The 21,484-nt window shown below is 39.3% G+C and overlaps 1 protein-coding gene across 3 annotated transcripts in view; it reads right to left on the reverse strand.

Annotated features, from left to right (window-relative positions):
- LOC141787447 (talin-2) overlaps positions 1-21,484 on the reverse strand; it is a 113,952-nt gene that overhangs the window by 57,780 nt on the left and 34,688 nt on the right. For all 3 annotated transcript variants that reach the window (XM_074665828.1, XM_074665829.1, XM_074665831.1), the window contains exon 3: positions 1,107-1,278. In XM_074665828.1, the coding sequence (XP_074521929.1) occupies positions 1,107-1,242 (136 nt within the window). In that variant the 5' untranslated portion in view covers positions 1,243-1,278. The remainder of the gene's footprint in view (positions 1-1,106; positions 1,279-21,484) is intronic.

Raw genomic sequence — 21,484 nt, forward strand, 5'->3', positions numbered from 1 at the left:
GTGAATAGACTGGTCCTGAATCCAGGCGCATTACCAACCATCCGCCAACAAACCTCAGACCCTGGAAATGTGAGTATTTTAAATGCTGTGTGCTGTGGAGCAGATGTAAGAGCTTTTCCTCAGTGTCCCCCCTGTCTCTGCGTTAGCTTCAGGATGCTAACTTTATCTGCGGTTAGCCTGTAGTTTTAGAAATGTTACGATGAACGAGCTTCACTGTTTTCTAAACATAGTGCACTCGGAGCTCGTGGCATCGCTCTCAGTGATGCGGAAGAGCGGGGCGGTATCAGCGGTGGCTCATTTACATATGAAGGTCACGCCCACTAAATCAGAGCATTCTGAACAGAGGGGCTATGAGAGCCTGGAAACAATGCTGCTGTGCTTGATTTATTGACTTTTTGGACCAAAACATGTTACTACCATTTCATGAACACATCAATGATCCATATCAAACTGCAGAAAAGGAGCAGAACATGGGACCTTTAAATCTGTACGCTGGGATCAGATCAGAGCATCCCTACTTCTTCATCTTTAAGTACCACCGTACAACAATAACAGTTCATGATTTATGGCCACAAGCTGGCACATTTCTCAGTGATCCAAGAAGTATCTTTTAAAGAAAATATTATACAAGACAAACATGAGGGAACATGAAGGAGCATAGGGTTAAGACTGGCACTTGAAAAGCTTCTTTGAAGGAGCAGTAGTTTCACTGTTTTGTCTTTATATCATCTCTTTAACTCATTGAATCCCACCAACATCCCTACTCCAAAAAGTCACATAGCGCTACTCATTTGTGAAATCAGATTCAAAGTCTAGAATTTCACTGAAGTTGATTACATCCTATAAATGTTATGAAACTCTCACTCTACTTTAGTTCAAGTAACAAAGTCTTTATCTTCTACTCCCTGCAGGAGCTAAGTGTGCTACAACACAAGCAGCATGGGGGCGTGATATCTTTTACTATGAGTGCGGCAGTGAATGAATAAATTAAATCACAGTGCAATCACTCTGCCTCCTTGTCACATTTTCCTTTGCATCCTTGTGTCTAATACAGTTTCCAGCTCATTGGGCATCCTTCCTGTGGGATTCTGCTTCATCATTCTCACCCTGTCCGGTCTGAGCCTCGGGGACCCTCTCTCTAATTATCCTGCAGGCATCGTAGACGGCTGTGGAGGGCTCAAACTGCATCGTCTTCACAACATTGCACTGCCGAACGCAGATCTTCAGCGACAACACCACCATGTTTGCTGCCGGTGTTGGTTTGGGCTGCAGCTACACCTGCACAAAAAAAGAAGGAAAGAAGAGGCAGAAGGATGAAAGTCATTAACTGTAAATAAACCAGACAAGTGTTAGCAGAGAAGAAGGATTGTTCCATTGTTAAAATAAAAAGCTGATACACATTTCTCCTACAAATTGTTTTTTTTTACATCTAAATATAAGAAAAAGTTACATTTATCCCCTGTGACATCCCTGCTACACCTGGTAAAACAGGTAACATCTTTTTTTCCCACTTTCTCACTCGAGAGAGTAAAACCTGAAGCCATTCCTCTCACTTCATGCTTCTGCGCCTTCTTGTCGTTCTGCATGCTGCGCTTTCCCTCGCACTGTCATACACAATGACATTTTATGAAAGTGAAGAAAGTGCTAATTTGTGCACAGCGAGGCCATTGTCATGCTTCATGAAACAAAAGAGCCGACAACAAATGTATCACTTTTTGAAGAACAGCCCATCTGTCCCCTGATGGAGGAAAAAAAACAGAGACTGAAAAAACGAGGGAAAGAATTTTTCGGAGCAATCCAAAACAACTTGTCCTCGAGAGGCAGCTCTCTGCAATCTTTTTCCATCAAAAATCAGTTTCTTTTTTTTGAAACTACATTAACAAAAGGGTAAATCTACATCATTTTCTCACAGATGGAAGCATCAGAGGGATTTCTGGCACTGTTGTCTTCAAAAGCTAAAGTTAGAAGAGCATGCCATATTCTGTAAACACAAGATCCTGAACAGCGCGCTGCAGAAAGAAACTAAACGATAAGCTGTGAGCCTGTCACCTCATCTGTTTGTGGTTGCATAACGTCTAAGTCCACTGTCTCTCAAGTTTGAGCTTTGAGTGGCTGACGGCCCCTCAACAGCTGAATAAGATCTTATACCATCTACTTTCCTGACATGTTTCGAACCAAACAGTTAAGGGTAAACTTTGAAGGCTGACACAGAGTCTGATGTTACCTTGGGCAGTGTGCAAAGACCAAAGACAGAATGAAAATTTATTTGCTTCTAGTTATAAAGATTGAGCAGAAATGCAATCTTAGACTCAACTAAGGAAGCAAAGAAGAATCTGACAGTGTGTTGTGGAAAACACTGGTGGTACAGGTGTTAAAAGAAAGATGCGTTGATATCCATGGTCTTGTCACAGATTTGAATCTTCACTGTTTTAATACCAGAGGTGATTGCTCTAAGACTGCAAGAGAAGCTCAGCTTCCCCTAAAATGTCCCCAAAAAAGTGGTGATATGTTCTGCTGTGTGTACATTTCATTGACAAAATATGAGCCAGAATCCCTTCATCTTTTGTTCAGAATCAGCTACCTATCACAGGTAACTGGCTCCATCTCCTTCTCATTCATCTCCACAGCGTCTCAGCGCTTTAACACAGTCGGACGCTCAGCGTCTCTGGGGGTCTATGAGGCAGTGGGCTGGCCTGGACACTGGGCTTCTGCATGATGTTTGGATGATCTGTCTGAGGCCGAATCCCTTTTTGATTGACAGTGAAATGAGCCAGTCAACAATCTTGAAGTATAACCCTCCACAGGAGCATCTTCTCAGTTGTTCTGAACTGACCCAGAGGCTTTTTCGATCCCCAGCAAGTTTATCTTTCTTAAAAATGACAAGTGTTGAGAGAACACTGGTAAAATCCCTGGAAAAAAAACACCTGGTTGGTACCACAGGGTCACAGAACATTTTCTTGAAAAGGGATGGAGGGTAGAATTTACTTTTAAATAAATAAACAAATTTATGATGTAGGCCAGAAAAAATCAAGCTTCCCCTCCTTGGCTGACCAGCAGCCACCACTGCCACTTGATACTGACTGATACCATCACGTCCCACCCTCTTTATAAATAAAAACAAATTAGTTGTTTTTGTAGATATATGTATAAACATCTGGAAATGTGGATCTCCCCTCCATCATTCCAAAACAATTTAACAAAAGACATGAAATGGAGTGAGAAGGAGAAGAAAGAGGAAAGCTGTGACCTCCATAACACAGCATCCTCTGTCTAGGACCAGTGGAAACACAGGGCTGCTCTGTTGCTCCGGGGTCAAAGATGAGAGGTCAGAGTGGGCTGTGGCTGAAGCACACGGTGGCCCCTCATCCGCTCAACTCTCCTCTGACCCTGACTCAGACACTCAGAATCTGGTTCCTATGTGAGAGGTGTTCACACACAGGGGTGAAGGTGTTTGTCTCGTTCATAAAGTTGATTCTGGATCCTGACGATAACTGTCAGTGAGACTTTAGTCGAGGTTGTTATGAAGACAGAGGAGTACTGCTTTATCTTTTTATCGGCTCCTGGACCACTTCATCTGAATACAACATGACAGCCTTTCAGGATTCTTCTTCAGCAATGAATTTTCCCATTTTTCCTTGAAAAAAGTGTTAATGTCTTTGTTTTTACTGAAATAACTTTTCGTTTTATTTTAGATTAGCCTTTAATTTTATCTCTTTTATTGCTCTGAGCTCTGTCTCAATTAGTCAAGCACTTCTCACGAATCTCCTGGTGATAGAAGTTGGACCAAAGCCAAACTCTTTCTTTGAAATCACTCATGCTGTATGAGCCTGACTGAGCCTTAAGGACAAACTTCGTTCTCAAAACGATGTGATCTGTTATATTTCTGATCCCCCGCTGTTCAACCCAACTCGTCACATTAAAGGAGTCTCTCCAAGGATGAATGGGGATGGACAAATGCTCTGTGATGTCCTTTAAAGACCAACCAGGGACATGAGAGCAACAAAGGCGACTTTGTGACACACAGGCTTGGCTGTGGGTGATTTGAGGCTTTATGAAAGCATTTGGAAATACTACATGTCAGAGTTACTGTCAACTTTTCCACTCTCCTTTCATTTGTTTTTGCTAAGATCACAGGCTGGAGGCCTTTGTGCTCTGGATTTTAATTCTGGGTGGTATGTTTTTTTTTCTTTGCCTCCACAAGTTTGTGAAACCACAGAATAATCTGACGTTCCCATTTTAGACGCTAATCTCTGCAGCATCAGCCGCTAACAGCCTGAAGAATGGCCTGACAAACAGCAGGAAGACGGGAAGAGATAAGAGGACGTGACGAGGAACCAGCGTGATAAGCTAATAATGTGATGAAATGGTTATCAGTGGAACCACTGGCAGGCTCTGTGGAACGACACAGAATGAAATACATGAAGAGAACATTTATTCATGGCTGTGTTACAATCACAGGGCTCGCTTTTAGATGTTCACACACAGCTGTACCGCAAAACAACTTTTCTAATTGGCAGATTTTTCTACAATCCATGGTACCCTCAGGTGCTTTTTATTACAGCGCGGATGAATAAGTAATGTGAAACCAGCAGTTTGATGAATATTTGACTTGATTTTGAGCAATGTGCTTCCAAAGAACACGGCCAACACATTACGATCAATGCAGCTCTAACATGAGCATGCTAAAGAGACACACACAGGGCCCTCAGTCAGTGAACCCTTTGGTTTCTCTGGAAACTCTAAAAAAACATGTCCTTGTACCTGTACTGAAATAGAATAGAATAGAATAGAATAGAATAGAATAGAATAGAATAGAATAGAATAGAATAGAATAGAAAAGAAAGGAAAATACCTTATCTATCCCCAAGGGGAACTTCAGGAGGAGTTACAGCAGCAATCAAGAAAACAAAAGTAAGAAAATGTATAGAAAGTGCAAAAAGGTCCATAAGAAAAAAGATGATGACAGCTTGTCCATCATTCTCCAGTTCAGCCTCCACCTCCACAGGGTCCAGGACTGAGCGTCTTCAGCAGTCTGTTCAGTCTCTGTCTCCTGTATCCTGTCTGCTCACAGCAGGTGAAGCTCTTCCAATGTGGCGTTCATGTTCAGTGTTGGCTCCGTTTGTCATGTCTGTGAATAGCATGATGTTACTCTGCCCTCTGGTATTACCTCTGTTACTGGGTTAGCTGGAGAAAGCTGTTACATTCCCAATAATGACGGATTGAAGTATAGATCAATGTCGTCCATTTTTAGCTCACACCTGAGAACCAGCACGTCGTCCTCACCTCCTTCTCCTCACCTTGTGAGAAACATCAGGCTTTGCACCAGTTAGCATTGACATGCTACAGGCTGCTAATAGCTGATCTTGCATGTAAACAATGCAGCCATGGCAACATGTAGGATCTCCAGACAAACACAGGAGAAAAAATAGTGAAAATATCACTGAAGACAAAACCAGTTTGGTGTCCATGACCAACAAATGAGCCAAACAGAGTAATGACCCACTCCAAATACAAAGAGCTGCCGCAATTGGCAGCCACAACCAACAGGGCGGCGCCTAGCAAAATATTCCCACACACAAAAATAAGCCATGAGCTCAGGTAAAAAAACGTTCCATGACCCCCACAGGAGCCCCTCAAGCCTCTCTGCTCATCCTGGCCAAATTAGCTTCAATCATTTAGCTGATCCAAAATGTGACAGTCCCCCTCTCTTGGTAGATGAGCAAGGACACAGACAAAGCATGAACACAATGATTGCACTGAGGCACCGTGAGCCCAGAGTAAAATCAGCCTTTATTCAGGTGCATGGAAATAAACAGACATCTTAATCCACCCACGCAGAATCCTTCCAGATTTCAGCACCTGAGTGAATCTTCAGCAAATTGTGATTCACTGCACATCAACAACATGTTTACAATAAGGACTGATTTGTTTTCAAGACAAACATGATAATTAAAACAAATGATCACTTTAATTATGAGTGGAATAAGTGAGTAGAGGAAAAACATGAAGTTGAACTTCTCCTGCAGCTTGAATCAGAACAAAGCAGAGCTTATTTCCGAGCTGGATTACAACCAAAGAAACCCATTAAACATTTTCCTTTCTCCGTCCTGAGAAGGATTTGCAAAGATCAAATGTGATTGTAAAGCCTGCAAAATACTTTAGTACAGCTGATTCATTAGGCACCTACCAAAATCCAGTGTGAGAAAATTAACACACTGGAGAAGTAGCACCCCACGCATTAACCATGGAAGGAGCACAAATCTTCAATAATGTGTTTGTGTATCTTCATAGCTGTTTATGGAGACAGCACATGCGGACAAACATCCTCTCTAAAAATAAATCATTTATTTGTATCAAACATGTTTTGAAGCAAAAAAAAGTTCAAGTCACTTTACCTATCTCAAACTACTGTATCTTCTCTGGAGTAAGACACCTGAACTTGAATTGAGAGGACTTTTTGTGTTTTTCATGTCTTCAGCTTCTCAGAATTTATATTCTAGGCTTTTACACACTGGGTTTGTAACAAAACAACCGTTACCCTTAAAAAGAGTGAGGGGAAAACTATAGTTAAGATTTTATTAGCTAGCTAACAAGTTATGATCCTATGTTTTAACACGTTTGGCATGGGGTCATCGAGTCTGCAGGTAGAAATCATCAGATTGGTGTTTGAAGTGTGGCTAAGGCTAGCACAGCTATCACCACCAGCCTTTAAGACTACATAAAAACTTTCTTTATTGTCCAGATCAGAAACATACCAAACTGTGCTATGCTATGAGATGTCGTCTGTGGTCCTTTTCACCTGGGTCACAGAGCATTGTAGCTGTATGGCAACAGTTGTAGCTAATGCAGTGTTTCCTCTACCATTATATGGGGGGTTAATGTCATTTATTCATTTTTTGAACAGATTATCCTGTTCAGGGTCGCGGGTGGCTGGAGCCTATTGCTATTACAGCTGTCATTTGGCCAGAGGTGCTTTTTTTTTTTTTTAACCTTTATTTAGCCAGGTAGAAAACCCATTGAGATTGAGATGTCTTTTGCAAGGGTGATCTGGCCAAGAGGTCAGCAGCACACGTCAATATATAAATGCATTAGAATAATGCAAGATTAATTTTAAACAGACAATACTTGGAGATAAAAAAATGAAGGTTAAATGCTAAAGTGACTTGTGAAAACAAACAAAAGTATATTACAGGATATAATTGGACTGGTCGCCAGTCGATCACAGGGCTAACACATAGACAGACAACCATTCACTCACACAATTTAGAGTGACCAATTAACCTTATGGGCATGTTTTTGGACTGTGGGAGGAAGTCGGAGTACCTGGAGAGAACCCACGCATGCGCGGGGAGAACATGCAAACTCCACACAGAAAGGCCCACTGGCCAAGCTGGGAATCAAACTGGTGACCTTCTTGCTTTGAGGCTGCAGCACTAACCATTGCGCCACCATGCACCCTGGGGGGTTAATTCATTTAGGTTTATTTCATTTTCCATATAGCACACACAGACCCCCCCATGCTGCCACCACCCTACTATGGCTGTATACCTAGGAAATGGTTGATGGTTGGATTGCTGCTAAAACACAACACTTGACTGGCATTTTATGTAGGAATGTTCTCCAGGGACATCCAGGGGAAACAAAGGGCCTAATGTTATTTGACTATATAAAATCTATAATTTCAAATTGCAAAATGTACTATGCCATATAATATGCATGGTAAGTAACATGAAGTACAAGTGATGTTCCTCTGACATTTATACAGGTGTTAAGTTAAGCCAGATGGCCGAGATCCAGAGCCAATCCCTTGGACACACTTTTTTTGCTTCATTTCTGTGCCACAAAAACAGGTGGAGGCATGGTGGTCATCTTTTTATACAGTCAGTGGATGTTAAGTGACGGTGCATAGACTTCTAAAAATGAATTTTCAAAGTAATCAAAAAGAAGTGCCTAAACTTTAGCATCACTATCTAATACTGGCCTTCACATCTTAGCAGTGGAACAGCTCATTCAATTCATCTACAAACGTTATCCAGCAAAGGACTAAGTCAGCAAAAATGGGAAGCTGATAACAGACTTCAGTTTTCACATGATGTGAACAAGACGCACATTTCATTTTCACTGTTTAGCCTTAAATCATCTGGATGTAATCATCTGTTTGCCTGCATGCTCCACTCATCTCCCTGCCTGCTGCCTCTGACTGTGCTCTTCATCCACCTTCTTTCTGCATCAGGAGGCGATCAGTCTAGCTTCATTATTGCTTATCTACTTTACTTCCCTTTCCTCAGACTCACTCCCTCTTGTCCAAGCTGAGAACAAGTTTAACACAAAGAGCCTTTTATCAGTCATAAGAAAACAGCACAAATGGACAATAGACACTACAGCTTCAGATGAGGAAAAGAGACCCGCTGTCCCTGGAGACTGAGGCTACATAACAACAAGTGCAAAGAAAAATGCCGTACGCAAGCAGAGCATACACAAATCCATAATCACTAATACGATGCACACTCCCACACTGTGAAACACGAGCACAAAGCATCCCTCCCTCCCCCTCCTGACTTTAAACCCAACTGCACCAGTTACACCTACACTGCTTTGATCTACTGCAGGCTCACATAACAAAGAATATTCAACAGTACCACTCTGCTGTGAGCAACATTTTTCATGTGGTTTACGGCAGCAGCAATAGAGGCTCATCGAGGGCCAATTAAACTACAGGGGCTGGTCTTAAATCAAAACTCAATGAGGATTCACAGGAAATCAGTGTTGTACAGGGTAATTAGCTGTTGTGAGATATGTCTAAACATGAACATTTAGCTGTTTATCCACAGCTTTGGTCAAAACTGAAATATCTGAAACTCTAACATGGTAGAAAAACACACTCCTGTTTCCCAGAGGATGAACCATGACTGAGTGACTTTTAAGGGTTTCGCTTATACTCTCTTCATCATCAAACACAAAATAAAATACATAAATATATGAGGTATAAATATCTCAAAATCTACTCGATAGATCGCCCTGAAATGTTGCACTTTGGGATGTTCGATACCGCTTTTTCTTTCAGACCAATACCAGTACTAGCACTCCCCTTGAGTACTCACCGATACCAAGTACAGATACCACTTTTGATACATAAAATTTCAGTTAACAGTGACAAATAATTTCTGACTAAGACAGCACAGTCACTCTGCCACTGAGTTCAAAATAAAACACAAAAAAATCTCTTTGAGTCTATGGTTTGTTTTTGATAGATTAGCAAAAAGTGCAAAAAAGAGACAAAAAAAACAACTAACTGTCATAGTTTTAGTTTTGAAAAAAAAATTAACTGAAGTGCAAAATAAAACGGTTTAAATCTTCCTGGTTCATTCATATTGCATATTGTCAGAAAAAGCAAGAGATAAAATGCCTGTAACCACAGCCCAGCTTCAGCTTCAGCATGTTTAAATACCAAGTTTCACTTTAGTACATTGCAAAGTTAGCAATCACAGAAAGCGTCATCTGTATTTGAGCACCCCAGCCCTGGAGGTGCTTCTGGCTATGGATCACATTGATGCCAAAAAAAGAGAGCAAAAACCACAGATTCAGGAGAAGTCTACCCGCCTTCAAAGACACCGTGGAGCTGAGGCCACTTGGAAAATTGATACTGTACGTGTACATCTCTTAAACAACAGATTGGCCTGGAGCAAAAGTGAGGGCACCCTGGCACTCACTTTGGATGAGGTCAGAGCCACTGAAGAAAAACTCTGCCTGAATCAAACAAGAGAAACATGAATCCTGCAGTAAGCCCACATCAGTCAATTTTGTTGTTTTCTCTTCCCACTGGAGGGGATTTTCAGAGATATACATACATTTTTAACACAAAGATTTACTGTTTCCTTGGCATAGGCTAAATACCTACACAGAAAGCACTGTAAATTGAATGATTCCCTGGGAGTAAGACTAATTAATGTGTGCAGATTTTACAGAGAGGTTTGCTGAAGACAGTGAATGAGAATTTTTCAGGTTTTATGTCCGGCTTATTCATAGGAATGAACATATCTTGGCAAAATGATTTCACTAATTGAATAGTGTGTCTAGGTCTATTGGTGCTTTCTGTAGGAGCTCTGGTTGCAGTTGCTTACTGTCTATGGTTAAAAACCAAGACCTTCTACTGGGAGTAAAAAGTGCAAAATTAAGAGAGCAAATACAGATGTTGAAGAGTGTGAGCTGCTGGTGTGGTTTGTAATGGAGTTGTCGTGCTGGGGTCAAAAACTCAGTGATAAGGTGACACAGTAAGAGGAGAGCAGGAACATTTTGCCACTACAAATGCACAGAATGGATTTCATTTGGAGAAAACTGTGAGCCTGAGAGTCAAAAGCTCCTGAGATAAAGAGAAAATGAGACCGAACACTGGAACATGTAGCTATTGTTCAATAGATCAATGAGGCAGAGCAGCGCCTGCTGGGAATGCCCAGACCTTATTACAGTAACATGGCCTCTAATCCAATAATAGAGCAGCCCACAAGTTAAACAGGCCAATCCTAGTGTGGTTCTGGTCCAGAGAGCATATCAAATATTTGTCCAGAGCATGTCAGAAGCCTAGTTTCAACACCAGGGCCAAACAGGAGTTACATCAGCATGATCATTAATCCACCTGCTTCTTTTTTTTAGTACTCCAGAGTGGCTCTTCTATTTTGGAAGCCCAGCTGAAATCAGAACAAATAAAACTTTTGGCTGCTATATACCTTCTCTATCAGTTTTTGTTACTGTTGTTTTCATGCTGGAAAAAGTAAAAATAAAACACATTTTGAATGTTTCCTATTTCTGCAAAATGAAAGAGACTCATTTCTTCTTGGACAGCTTTGCTTGTATCGCTTTAAAAGTTTTTTTTTTTTCCCACAGTGTTGGTGCACCGCTTCCATCTCCTTGGAGGCTGGATAGCCAATTTGATTCAGCTGCAACAAATAAAAGGACGTGTAAACACAACTTTCATGGAAATGTTGTGCTGAGAGATGTTGGTGATGTCTTTACTCTCTGATATAGCAGAGCTACGAGGAAGGGCTGAAAAGTTCATAGCTTGACTAGGAAGGAGTCATGTCATAGCGATGAAACTTGGTGTGCATTAAATTCAACATTTTCTGACACTTACAGCATAATTTATTTTCAGATTAATTGTCGCTGATGTAGTGTTCAAGGACCTTGAAAAGAAGAGCGACAAGAGAGACATTTTGTGAATATGGATAAAATTTGGCACTGTGGTGTTATCAAATATCTTTTTAAAAAAAAGGTGCTGTGGTGCTGTGGTTAGTGCTCTCTTCTGAGAGCTTCCTGCCCTTCCATGTGCCCACATGGAATGCCAAAGGCTGAGGTGGGGAGAACAAATCCCCCCCCTCTTTCTCATGTGCATTGATAAAAAGCCAAGGCAGAGTGAGCAGCAGCAAAGACCCCTATGAGTACAGAACAGAGTGAGCATCAGCACCATTTCATATGACTAGGGGTGGGTAAAAATATTGATGAGTTGATGCATTGAAATAATTCCTCGCCCAATTCAATATTGATTCAGCAAATAAAGGGGACTGTGTGTTTTTTGCGTTGTATGGACAAGGGCCACCAGAAACAAAACTACAAAAAAATGGCAGCCAAAGCAGCAAAAGCAGCATAAAGCCAGATTCGCTGGCTTTAAATTCTGACGTTTGGATTGTTTTGTTGCTCCAAAATGCGAGGTGACATACCACATATGTTCACATGGGGCATGAAAATTGATAATCGAAGCATTTTAATCAATATCAAATCAAATCGATATATCAAATTGAATCATGACCTAAAGAATACCCTACCCTACATATGACGCACATAAGAAGGAGCTGAGGTGGCATGCTACAGAGCGGTTTGCAGGGAAAGCAGCAAGCATAGGCAGGCTAAACAGTGTCTTGTTTGTGGCCCAGTAGATGCCTTTCTGTGTGAAGTTTGCACGTGGCACTTGCTTCCTCTAACAGTCCAAAAACTTGCTCATCCAGAGTGCCACTCTGTGCCATTGGTGTGAGTGTGTTTGTGAGATAAGTCTCAAGACAAAGGAAACATATCGTTTGTGTTTGACCAAAAAAACATGCCATTAGAGCTTATAATGAAAAATAACACATGTAGAACAAAATTTTATCATAAGACTGTGGTTTTCACTTTGTCACCACACATGGACTGTGGAGGTATGGAGAGAGTCTAAGCTGCTTGATAATCAATCACTGCATTTTACCTTTTGGAAACTGACTCAGGAGAATCCTTAGATCGAATGCTTTGAATTATGGGGGGAAAAAACACAGAGATGAAAAGGAAGCAGACATGTCCACAAATAACAAATGCAACTCAAAAAAGCCAGATCTCAAACCCCTGTCTCTGCTTCCTACTGTGACACAGGATTTATTATTCCTGACTAACTAGCGGCATGAGGGAACTAATGTGCTCCTGGGGCAAGATGCATATTATCAGCCGTCTACTTTATATGCACTGCTGCTGAATAACAATTATACAAAGTAATGCAGCACTTTGTGAAGCTTCATTTGGAGTGGGTCTTGTGGAGTAATTATCTGTGAGGTATATCTGTGTGACTGCACAATATTAAAGATACTCTATAAGTTTACATTTACTTCCAGGTTAGTTTGTTTGTGCATGATAGACTGGGGAGGAGTGCTCTCCTCACCTCAGGCTTGACGTTTCAATGTGGGCCCATGTAAGGGCAGGGAGTTCTCAAAACAGAGCTGTAAGAATTGTAAGGAAATACAAAATTCTTTTGAGGAGAGTGAAAGCTATATATGTAATAAAATGTTAAACAACGCATCTAAGTCTACTTTTTCAAGCCACAGTTTGTCCTTGTCATAAAAAACAGCTATTTTTTTAACCAACACTTAACTTTATGACACATTTATATCTCCCGTACTGAATTACTCTGCAGGTGTCTGGTGTTTCTAAGACTCCAAAGCTGCAGACACTTTACAGAATAGAGCTATTTGATTCTTGGGGTTCATAGTTTTGCTCTAATCCCAGCAATTCAGCGAAATGTAGGCTGATAGGCTGATACCAGGGGCAGTACAACAAAAACCCAAAGTGATCCAGTTGTAAAACGGGCAGAGAACAGAATAAAAAACACTTTCTGTTGAGTTTTACTCAATTTTTGAGGAGGCTAATATTCTGTACATCTACAGGGATGGTTGGTGCTGTAATGTTACTTACTTACTACATAGAGTAAGCCCTTAAGTTTGAAGATAAAACAGTTTTAAACTTTATGTTCAAACCGAGACAAAAGACTTCTGAGTAGGTTGTATAGAATTTCATCCCCAATTCATGACTAAACTCACTAATCTGGGAGCCGAGGATCTTTGGTCGCACAGTTGAGATCTGGAATTGTTCCTCTGTCCACTGAGGCTGGATGATTCCAGAGGAAAGTAGACTTTGTGAGCTCTGTGATTTGGTTTTTTTTTAGAAGCATACAAATTATTAAGGCTGAAAGTATTCTTGTTTCATGAAATAGCTTAACCAAAAATACTATGAGGCAATGTGGAAGTGCTAAATTCTGCACTTTTTGTAGTGTCTGCTCAAGGCTGGCTACAGATATACCAAAAACCACATAAACACCAAGCAAAAAAAGGCATTTTTACAGCAGAAATAAACATGTTTACAGGCTGGTAAAAAAAAAAAAAAATAAAACAATATCTCCCATCTGAAAAGTTAATTTCTCTCTGAATTATTTTTATAACTTGTAAGTTTAGAAGATACTAAGATTACAAGTTTACCCAATCAGAGGCACAGCTCAGCTGATAGACAGACGTGTGTACTTTAACTGTTAGCGTAGAGGCTAAAAGCCCTCCTTATTTCCAATATGGCCCTCACCATGTTGGTCCAGAAGAGCAAGAACTGTACTGCTGTGAGGAGTTTCAAATTGATCTTGAAAAAGTCTCCTTTCTAGAAATATGCCCAATTGTAATCCGCACTTTAAAATGACGTTATCAGCACCAATATAGGTTATTTTGAAATGCGACTTCATAACTTCCCAGGTTGAGCAGAACCGGATTGATTCACTGCACGTCTAAGTCTCAATGATAACACCACACAGGCTGATGAAGTTTAGAAGTGTCAAGAGAGATCTGTGTTTTTCTCTGCTGAAAACGATATCTTGGATTAGATTTGTAGTGATAGTGGACACAGGAGCCTAACAGACAGAAAAATGACAGAAAACTTCAGTCTATCAATAAAATGAAGAGTGAGGATACGTTAGCTCTGCTGGGTAGATGCACTGGCAGGACATAACCAGGATTCACTAACATCACACATTACCAACAGCATCCCAGCATCAGGCTGTCAGTGGTGTTGCATATGGACAGCTATTAAACTACTGTATGAACTCACAGTTTGCTTGTTGTCACATTAGCCTATGGATATGTCGTAGCACCGGGCTGCTAGTAGTGCTACATATAGCCTGCTACAAAACCACGGTATCAACTCACAATGTTTGCTTGTTGTCATGTTTCAAACAACAGCGCTATGTTACTGTACTGATAAATACTTTGTCTGTCCAGTAGAAAAATAGTTTTGAACAAAGGAAAATTGTTCCAAAACAAACATGCCTGGTTAAAAGTTACATCTTCAAACAGTGTGTGTGAGACTCCAGGCCAGAAGGTGGCGAGGTAGTCCAATTAAAACAGGTCCTCCTTATAGCATCTTTAAGTTTGATGTGTATAAGTTTGTATATTTGACTCATAAGTTTAGAAAAGAAAACTAGATAGCCTCTTTAACCAGTGTTTGTTTGGTTTCCAGTGACTGACTCATGCATTCTGATCCTGGTTTGTTTAAATTGATTCAGTCATATTAGCCTATACAGGCAGGACATGAAAGTGTTTGACTTAACAGTAAACAAAAAAAACCTTAAAACTATAGAAGAAACTATGGCTTAAATATTTTTCTGGTTTTGGGTGCAGCACATAAATTCTCTTTTATTTGCGTTAGAAAGTTTGGACAGTTATTCCCAGCTGAATTGATTTGTAACTACTTCTCAGAAAAAGCCAGTCATTTCTTTGAAACAACCTCAGCTGCAAATGATCAGCATTTTCTTTTTTGTCACAACTTGTCGTCATCTCCATGCAAACACAGTGTAAACAAGATATCCGAGCCTCTCTCTGCCTACTCATCGGGCAGAAATGGAACTGATCTAAAGCACACAGTCTTAGTCACACACGAGTGAGCCGTTATGGTTCAGAGTGAGGTCATCATCAACCAGCAGGCTGAATGGAGCGGCGTCGGTGGCCGGGGGGTTAAAAGAGTACACTTGTGACTCTAGAGTCTCTAGGAAAAGCAGGGTGAGGAGCAGAGTAAATATCACTCTGCTTTGGCTGAGTGCGTCTGAGTCAAACAGTGACAGCCTGCTCCTGCTCAGAGCTGGAGGTGCAGCTGGATGATTGCACAGGCTCAAGCAGGGTTCAGTTTATTCTTTCTCTAAATAGTTTGCTCTTGGTATAAATAGGACCTTGCTGTTGAATTTTTTTCAAGGTGGCAGAAATGCGTCAACACATCATTATTTTTATTTTTTTCATGGCATGAGGCCAAAAAAGAAGAGCAGAATGTTTTTAAATGCCTGATGTTGAATTTTATTCCCTCCTTTAACTCTTGCTTTAAGCTTCGGTGCTGCACTGGAAATAAAAATATTGATGTGAAAAAAAAGCAAGACTTGTATAACTCTGCATTTTAATTTGGCAACACTTAACTTTAGTGGTCTGCAAATTTCATCACACTTAGGTAATAATTAGACAATTTTTTTCTTATTTCTTTACAATTAGCACACAACTTATTTAAAATAATGTCCAAATTTATTGTTGCAAGTCACAATTGGTAGGTTTCTGTTTCTTCCAGTTTCTTTGAAATTTACTCCAAACTGCAAGGTAAGAAGGTGACAATTAGCAAATAATTTATTTGTAATTAAATCACAACCAACCACAAAATGTTTTTCGTAGTATCCCAACGTTTCTGCAATTTCCAGAGAAGCAGGTGATAAATAGCTGCTTAGTTCTTGAATACAGAAGTTAGGTTCATTGTTTCCTTTGATAATTACCTTTGAAATGCTAAGTGAATAATTCAATTTCCCAATAAGCAGTTGATAGTTAGCTATTTGTTATTTAATTTCATCAAGTTCTTTAGTACCAAATATGTTGATATGCATAACTGAGATCACATGCAAAATTATCTACCATTATGATTAGGACTATAATGTTTTACATGATTCAACTGAAGGCTTCATATGTGATATTCACCAAGAGTGGGGTTGTAAATTGGCCTTACCTGATTGTGATAGACACTGCGAGTACAGGCTCACTGCAAAACAGAATCTGGACAGAAGTTGTGTGCTAATTTTCACCAAATTTTCATGAAGTTTTGGGGATAATTTCAAAGAAATAAGAAAACAACTTTGTCTAATTATTACCTAAGTGCGATGATATTTGAGGAAGTCTTAAGTAACGTGTTGCCAAAAATTTGGTACAGCAATACACATCCCAATACTTTGACCTCTGATACAATTGATATTTCAACTCTTAGAATTAGTATTTTTGTAAAAATGAAAAAATTCCCATTCAAGCAGAGTTGGAGGTAAAACATACCACTACAGTAGAAGGCGCTGAAGGGCTATTCCATCGTATGTTGCCCATAGACTGTATAATAAATAATGTACAGTAGCAGACTGATGTCTACATATTGATGGGAACTTTTATTGCACAGTATCAGATTTTTTATGAGAAACATTGGTTACCCTAACTGACCACGTCTTTCACCCAATAATTTCTTTGCAACAGTAGTTTAAGTGACAAATTTGATGCACTTTATGTTTTGTTATAGTCAAGTGTATGTTTATAACTGCATTTGACCTTCAGTATTTCAAAAAAATAAAAATAGAACAGTGGTTTTTAGTCAAAGATAATGATTTAATTTGTCCTTTCAATTTTGAGTAATACTCTGTGGTTTGCATAATCATCATCTCATTTTTCCTGGGTTAACCGTGTAGAATATCAAAATACATCACGATATTGTGACTTTGTGATACTACCGTATCATGACACAAGTGTGGTATTGTGTACCATAACGCAAGGTTCTTGCCAATTCTTACTTCTAGACACAAGGCTCACACACTTATTCATGTGTACATGTTTCTGCTATAAAAGAGAATCGGTATGTGAGCAAAGCAAAGAAGACTGTGAGCATAATTATCCACCTGGTTGGTGCTGGAGTCAGGTGACAGACTGCACAATAACTACACACGTGTTGCTAGAGTCTTTTTTTAGTGCATGCGAGCATGAGTGCATATATGTGGTGTGTGTGTGTGTGTGTGCTGGAAAGAGCTGGAACCAGAGAGAGCTTGACAGTTCAAGCAGGCAGGTGTTGCATCTCTGTAGGCAGCAGCTTACACACACAGGTGTTGGGTTTCATGCAAAGGAGAGGAGAGGAGAGCCAACCCTCCAACAATCTCAAATCATAAACAGAAACAACATGATGGTAATGCTTCATCAAATGAATATTAGTCACACAAAACTTGGCAGCAGTGAGCAAAAGTTGTTTGAAAAGTTGTTTTGAGCTCCTTGATTTTTGAGTGTTTCCAAATTGAACATAAGCTGTGATGAGAGAGATGCACCCGAGATCAATTCAGCCTCTTAACCAGAGAAGTGAATCAATTTGAAACTGCCGCCAAATCACTTCTTCCTCTCCAACCTTTGGGACATTCTGTACAATATTCTGGGATAGGTTCTTGAAACGAAGGTGGTGTGTGGGACTACGCATCTATGAGATCACCTCGTCTCGTATTACAAGCCTCCATCACCATCCCCATCATAATGTCAGCTCTGCTTTTTGATTTCCATTCCGAACATAGATTGAGCCTCTAACGCCGTCCAGACTTCTCTTTTCTACATGGTGATGTGTTCAAATTGAGGCTGCCATGGTTACAGACGTCCCCCAAATCTGAGGAAACTAAAATGAGGTAACACCTCAGCACAAGTGACACCTGTTGATGCATTTGTGCTTCTGCTAACTCACAAGCTGTGTTTAGGCTGTTTCTTTGAATTGACCATTATATGTCAAAACACAAACTGTAATGAGACACAGAAAGATTTGACAGGATTTCAGTGAACAAACAAAGTCTTATGATGCAGTGTAAGAATCACTAATATCGAGGGAAACATTTCTGCAACAACTATGATTAACAAAATCTCTTGAATCATCCTGTCTTCATGCAAAGACACCACATCCACATCACAATGAGAAGATTTGCATGCCATGATAAAAATATACACAGGTACCACTTCAGCTTCACATTCTTTCCATGTGCAAACCTGCAATCAGCTGCACGAGGTGATTCATCCACACACAGCCTTTTCCTGTCACAACAGCACACATACACCAAGACCACCTCGACAAACCAACCACTTGAGCGCCAAAGAGGGAACTCCTTCCTGAAACAAACTACCCTCACTTCTTTTGAGTCCAGTGTTTTAAATATTCTGAGGTTGCTCTTTGAAACAGCAGATTACAAACATGCTGAAATTGGCCGCAGTTTTTCTGCAAAAGCACTGCTGATGTGGAATTGATAAGATATTATGGCTGAACAATTAATTGAATGTATTACCATGCAATTTTCAAATCGCAAAGGCTGCAATTATTAAAAAAAAAAAAAAAGGTTTGAGTGCATTTAAAAAGTGCAATCCACATGTTTACATATTTCAGTGCTGAGCCATTTTTTATCATTTATATTTCTGCGCTTTAGTTTGTGTTTTGTTAATGGTGAGAGATCAGTAAGATTTTTATACATTTGATATATATGTTCACACAGTATTTCTTTTTCATTTTATAAAAAAGTAGACTTCACATGTTGACATATTTTGGCAGCTGAGGCAGAGATTTGGTCTTATTCACATTTCTATAGTTTATTTTGTGTGAGATTCATAAAAGAGAGGATTCATGTTCATTTTTTATGTTATTATTTATACCAGGCCTATTGTTCTGCAGTGCTTTGTTCCTTTCTCTGATTTTATTTAAGGTAATCAATAACAATTTTATTACACATCTACAAGGCTCGGAGTTTAATCAGTCAGTCAATATTCTGCTGTGATTGTAATAGTTAAATATAGATACGTTATTCGTATCAATTCATGTATCAATTCATCTCAATTCATCTCAATTCATCATAACATGTGGGCCTGGTCCACAGGAAAGAATTGTTTATATGTCGACGGTATCCTTGGCGTTTTGGTCATGCTAAAGATGCTTTATTGCTTGTGTTAAGTGAATAATGAAGGAGATAAACATCCCCCAAAAAAATTGCATGCTAAATCGCAATTGCAATATTAGTCCAAAAAAAATGGATTAGATTAGCCCCAAAAGCTATTAAACCAATAACTTGTCATGGCATATATCCATGTGAAGTCAGTTCAACCCAAACACTGAACAACAGGCTTAAAAGGCTGCACTAGGTAGCAGCCAGTGTAGGAAAAGTAGTGCTCAAGTCCAGGACAAGGACACATCTTGGAGCTGCATACATATTACATCCAGGCTTGTTCAGATGCAGTCACTGTCATATTAGACATTATTAATCAAGTGTTTTGCTATAAAAGATTTGAAATGATTTTGAGCACTGAAATTTTTTTTTATGTTTGTGTATGTAAAAGAAAGGGTTAAACCCAAACTTTGACAGAAATCAGTCCAGGGTACAACCAAAAAAGTAAGAGAGATGCTCAAGTTAAACAAGGCTGACAATTATGTTACTATGTTAGCAACTAAAGTGACTCAACTTTTTGGTCCCAGATGTTAAAACTCTGATTGTCAGAAGTTAGGCTGCCAGTGATTTTGAGTTTACTGTTGAAGAATTGATGAGTGCAACCCCTCATTTAGAGTTGAGCAGTGGTCATTTAAACACAGTAACTTCATTGACAATCTAGATTTCACAGAGCAGACAGATAGGATTCATCAGAACCACATGTTGACATAAGAAGTTTGTTTTCTACACACACACACACTAAGACCAGGGTCAGACAGTCAACAGAAGGAAAAAAAAGAGCCACCCTCCATGTAATAAAATAAATGATACTATTACTAATGAGGACTCGACCCTATCTCCTCTACTGACTCAGATTTGAACACAGAGGACTCAAGACTGGATTTAGTGACTCAACTACAACTTTGTAGCAGCAGTAAAGCACGTCAGATTAACACAAAGTACATCTGTGTCCAGGAGAAGATACACAGACAACATCAAAGTGATTAACAATATTTACATACTCAACTTGGTCAGTTTCTTTTTATCTCCAGCATTCTTGGATTCAGAGCTTAAGTCCCTCTCCTCACAGTCACTGCCTGCTAAATCATCTTTAGGGATGCTGAGTCACAGTCAGCAGTGACAAAGTAATACAACAGTCACCAAACCAGACAGAGACCACCCTGTACACATGTTTATGACTCACTGACAGTTATGGAAGAACTTCCAAGAAAAGTGGGGTCAAAGACATGCAGAGGTAAACTTGTTTCTTGTGGTATGTGAATGTTCACCATGTGTTCTATCATTTGAAATCCTCCCAGAAAAATACACTGCAAACAAATTTACCAAAAAGTGCTAAGACTTGTATGCATGTAATGTATGCAAGCTAGCAGGGGGTACCTACTTTGAATGTTATTCTGAGCTATTTTCCAATATATGACTTATTGATAATAAGAGTTCCTGGAAAAAAAGATGATTATGTTCATTGAGTACTTAATTTGTATTAATTTATTTTTATTTTATTTTATTTATTTATTAATGAAAGAATGTATGTATGTATGTATGTATGTATGTATGTATGTATGTATGTATGTATGTATTTATTTATTTATTTATTTATTTATTCAATTATTCATTCATTCATTCTTTTGTTCATTTATTCATTTATTTATTCATTCGTTTATTTATTTATTTATTTATTTATTTATTCATTTATTCATTTATTAGGGGGTAAAAAGACCTAGCTTTCTCATATGCTGCAATGACCTATGACAACAATTTATAATTAGTTAGAAATATGAGCTACTATAAGACAGAAAAACAGCAACAGCCATAAAATTAAATCAAAAATATTGGACATTTTATGCAACAATCCTTTTTTTACATGAAACATCAGAGCAAGGTCAGTGCTTTAGTTTAAGACAGGAAAGAAAAGAGGATTGAAATTTATTAGCTATAAAATAACTGGTGCTCAACCTAACTTTTAGGGGTTTTCCAGCAAAGCAGCTAATCCAAGCTAGTGCTGGTAGCTTCACGTTGATATTTGTAATAATAGAAACTAAGTTGAGGCATTTTGCCAAAGTGTCAACAGGCAGGGGTGAGTTCTTTTCATGGACTTTTTCATGGGGTTGACCAAAAAGAACAGAGTGCCTAGCAGTTGTATCATGAATAAAATTATTTCTTTTTTTATATTGAACTACAGCTAACTTGAATTTCAGCTCCAGATGA

This window comes from Halichoeres trimaculatus, unplaced genomic scaffold, assembly GCF_033239565.1.
Source record: "Halichoeres trimaculatus isolate MK-OKI-2021-1 unplaced genomic scaffold, fHalTri1.1 fHalTri1_scaffold_3, whole genome shotgun sequence".
In the NCBI taxonomy this organism is placed as follows: domain Eukaryota; kingdom Metazoa; phylum Chordata; class Actinopteri; order Labriformes; family Labridae; genus Halichoeres; species Halichoeres trimaculatus.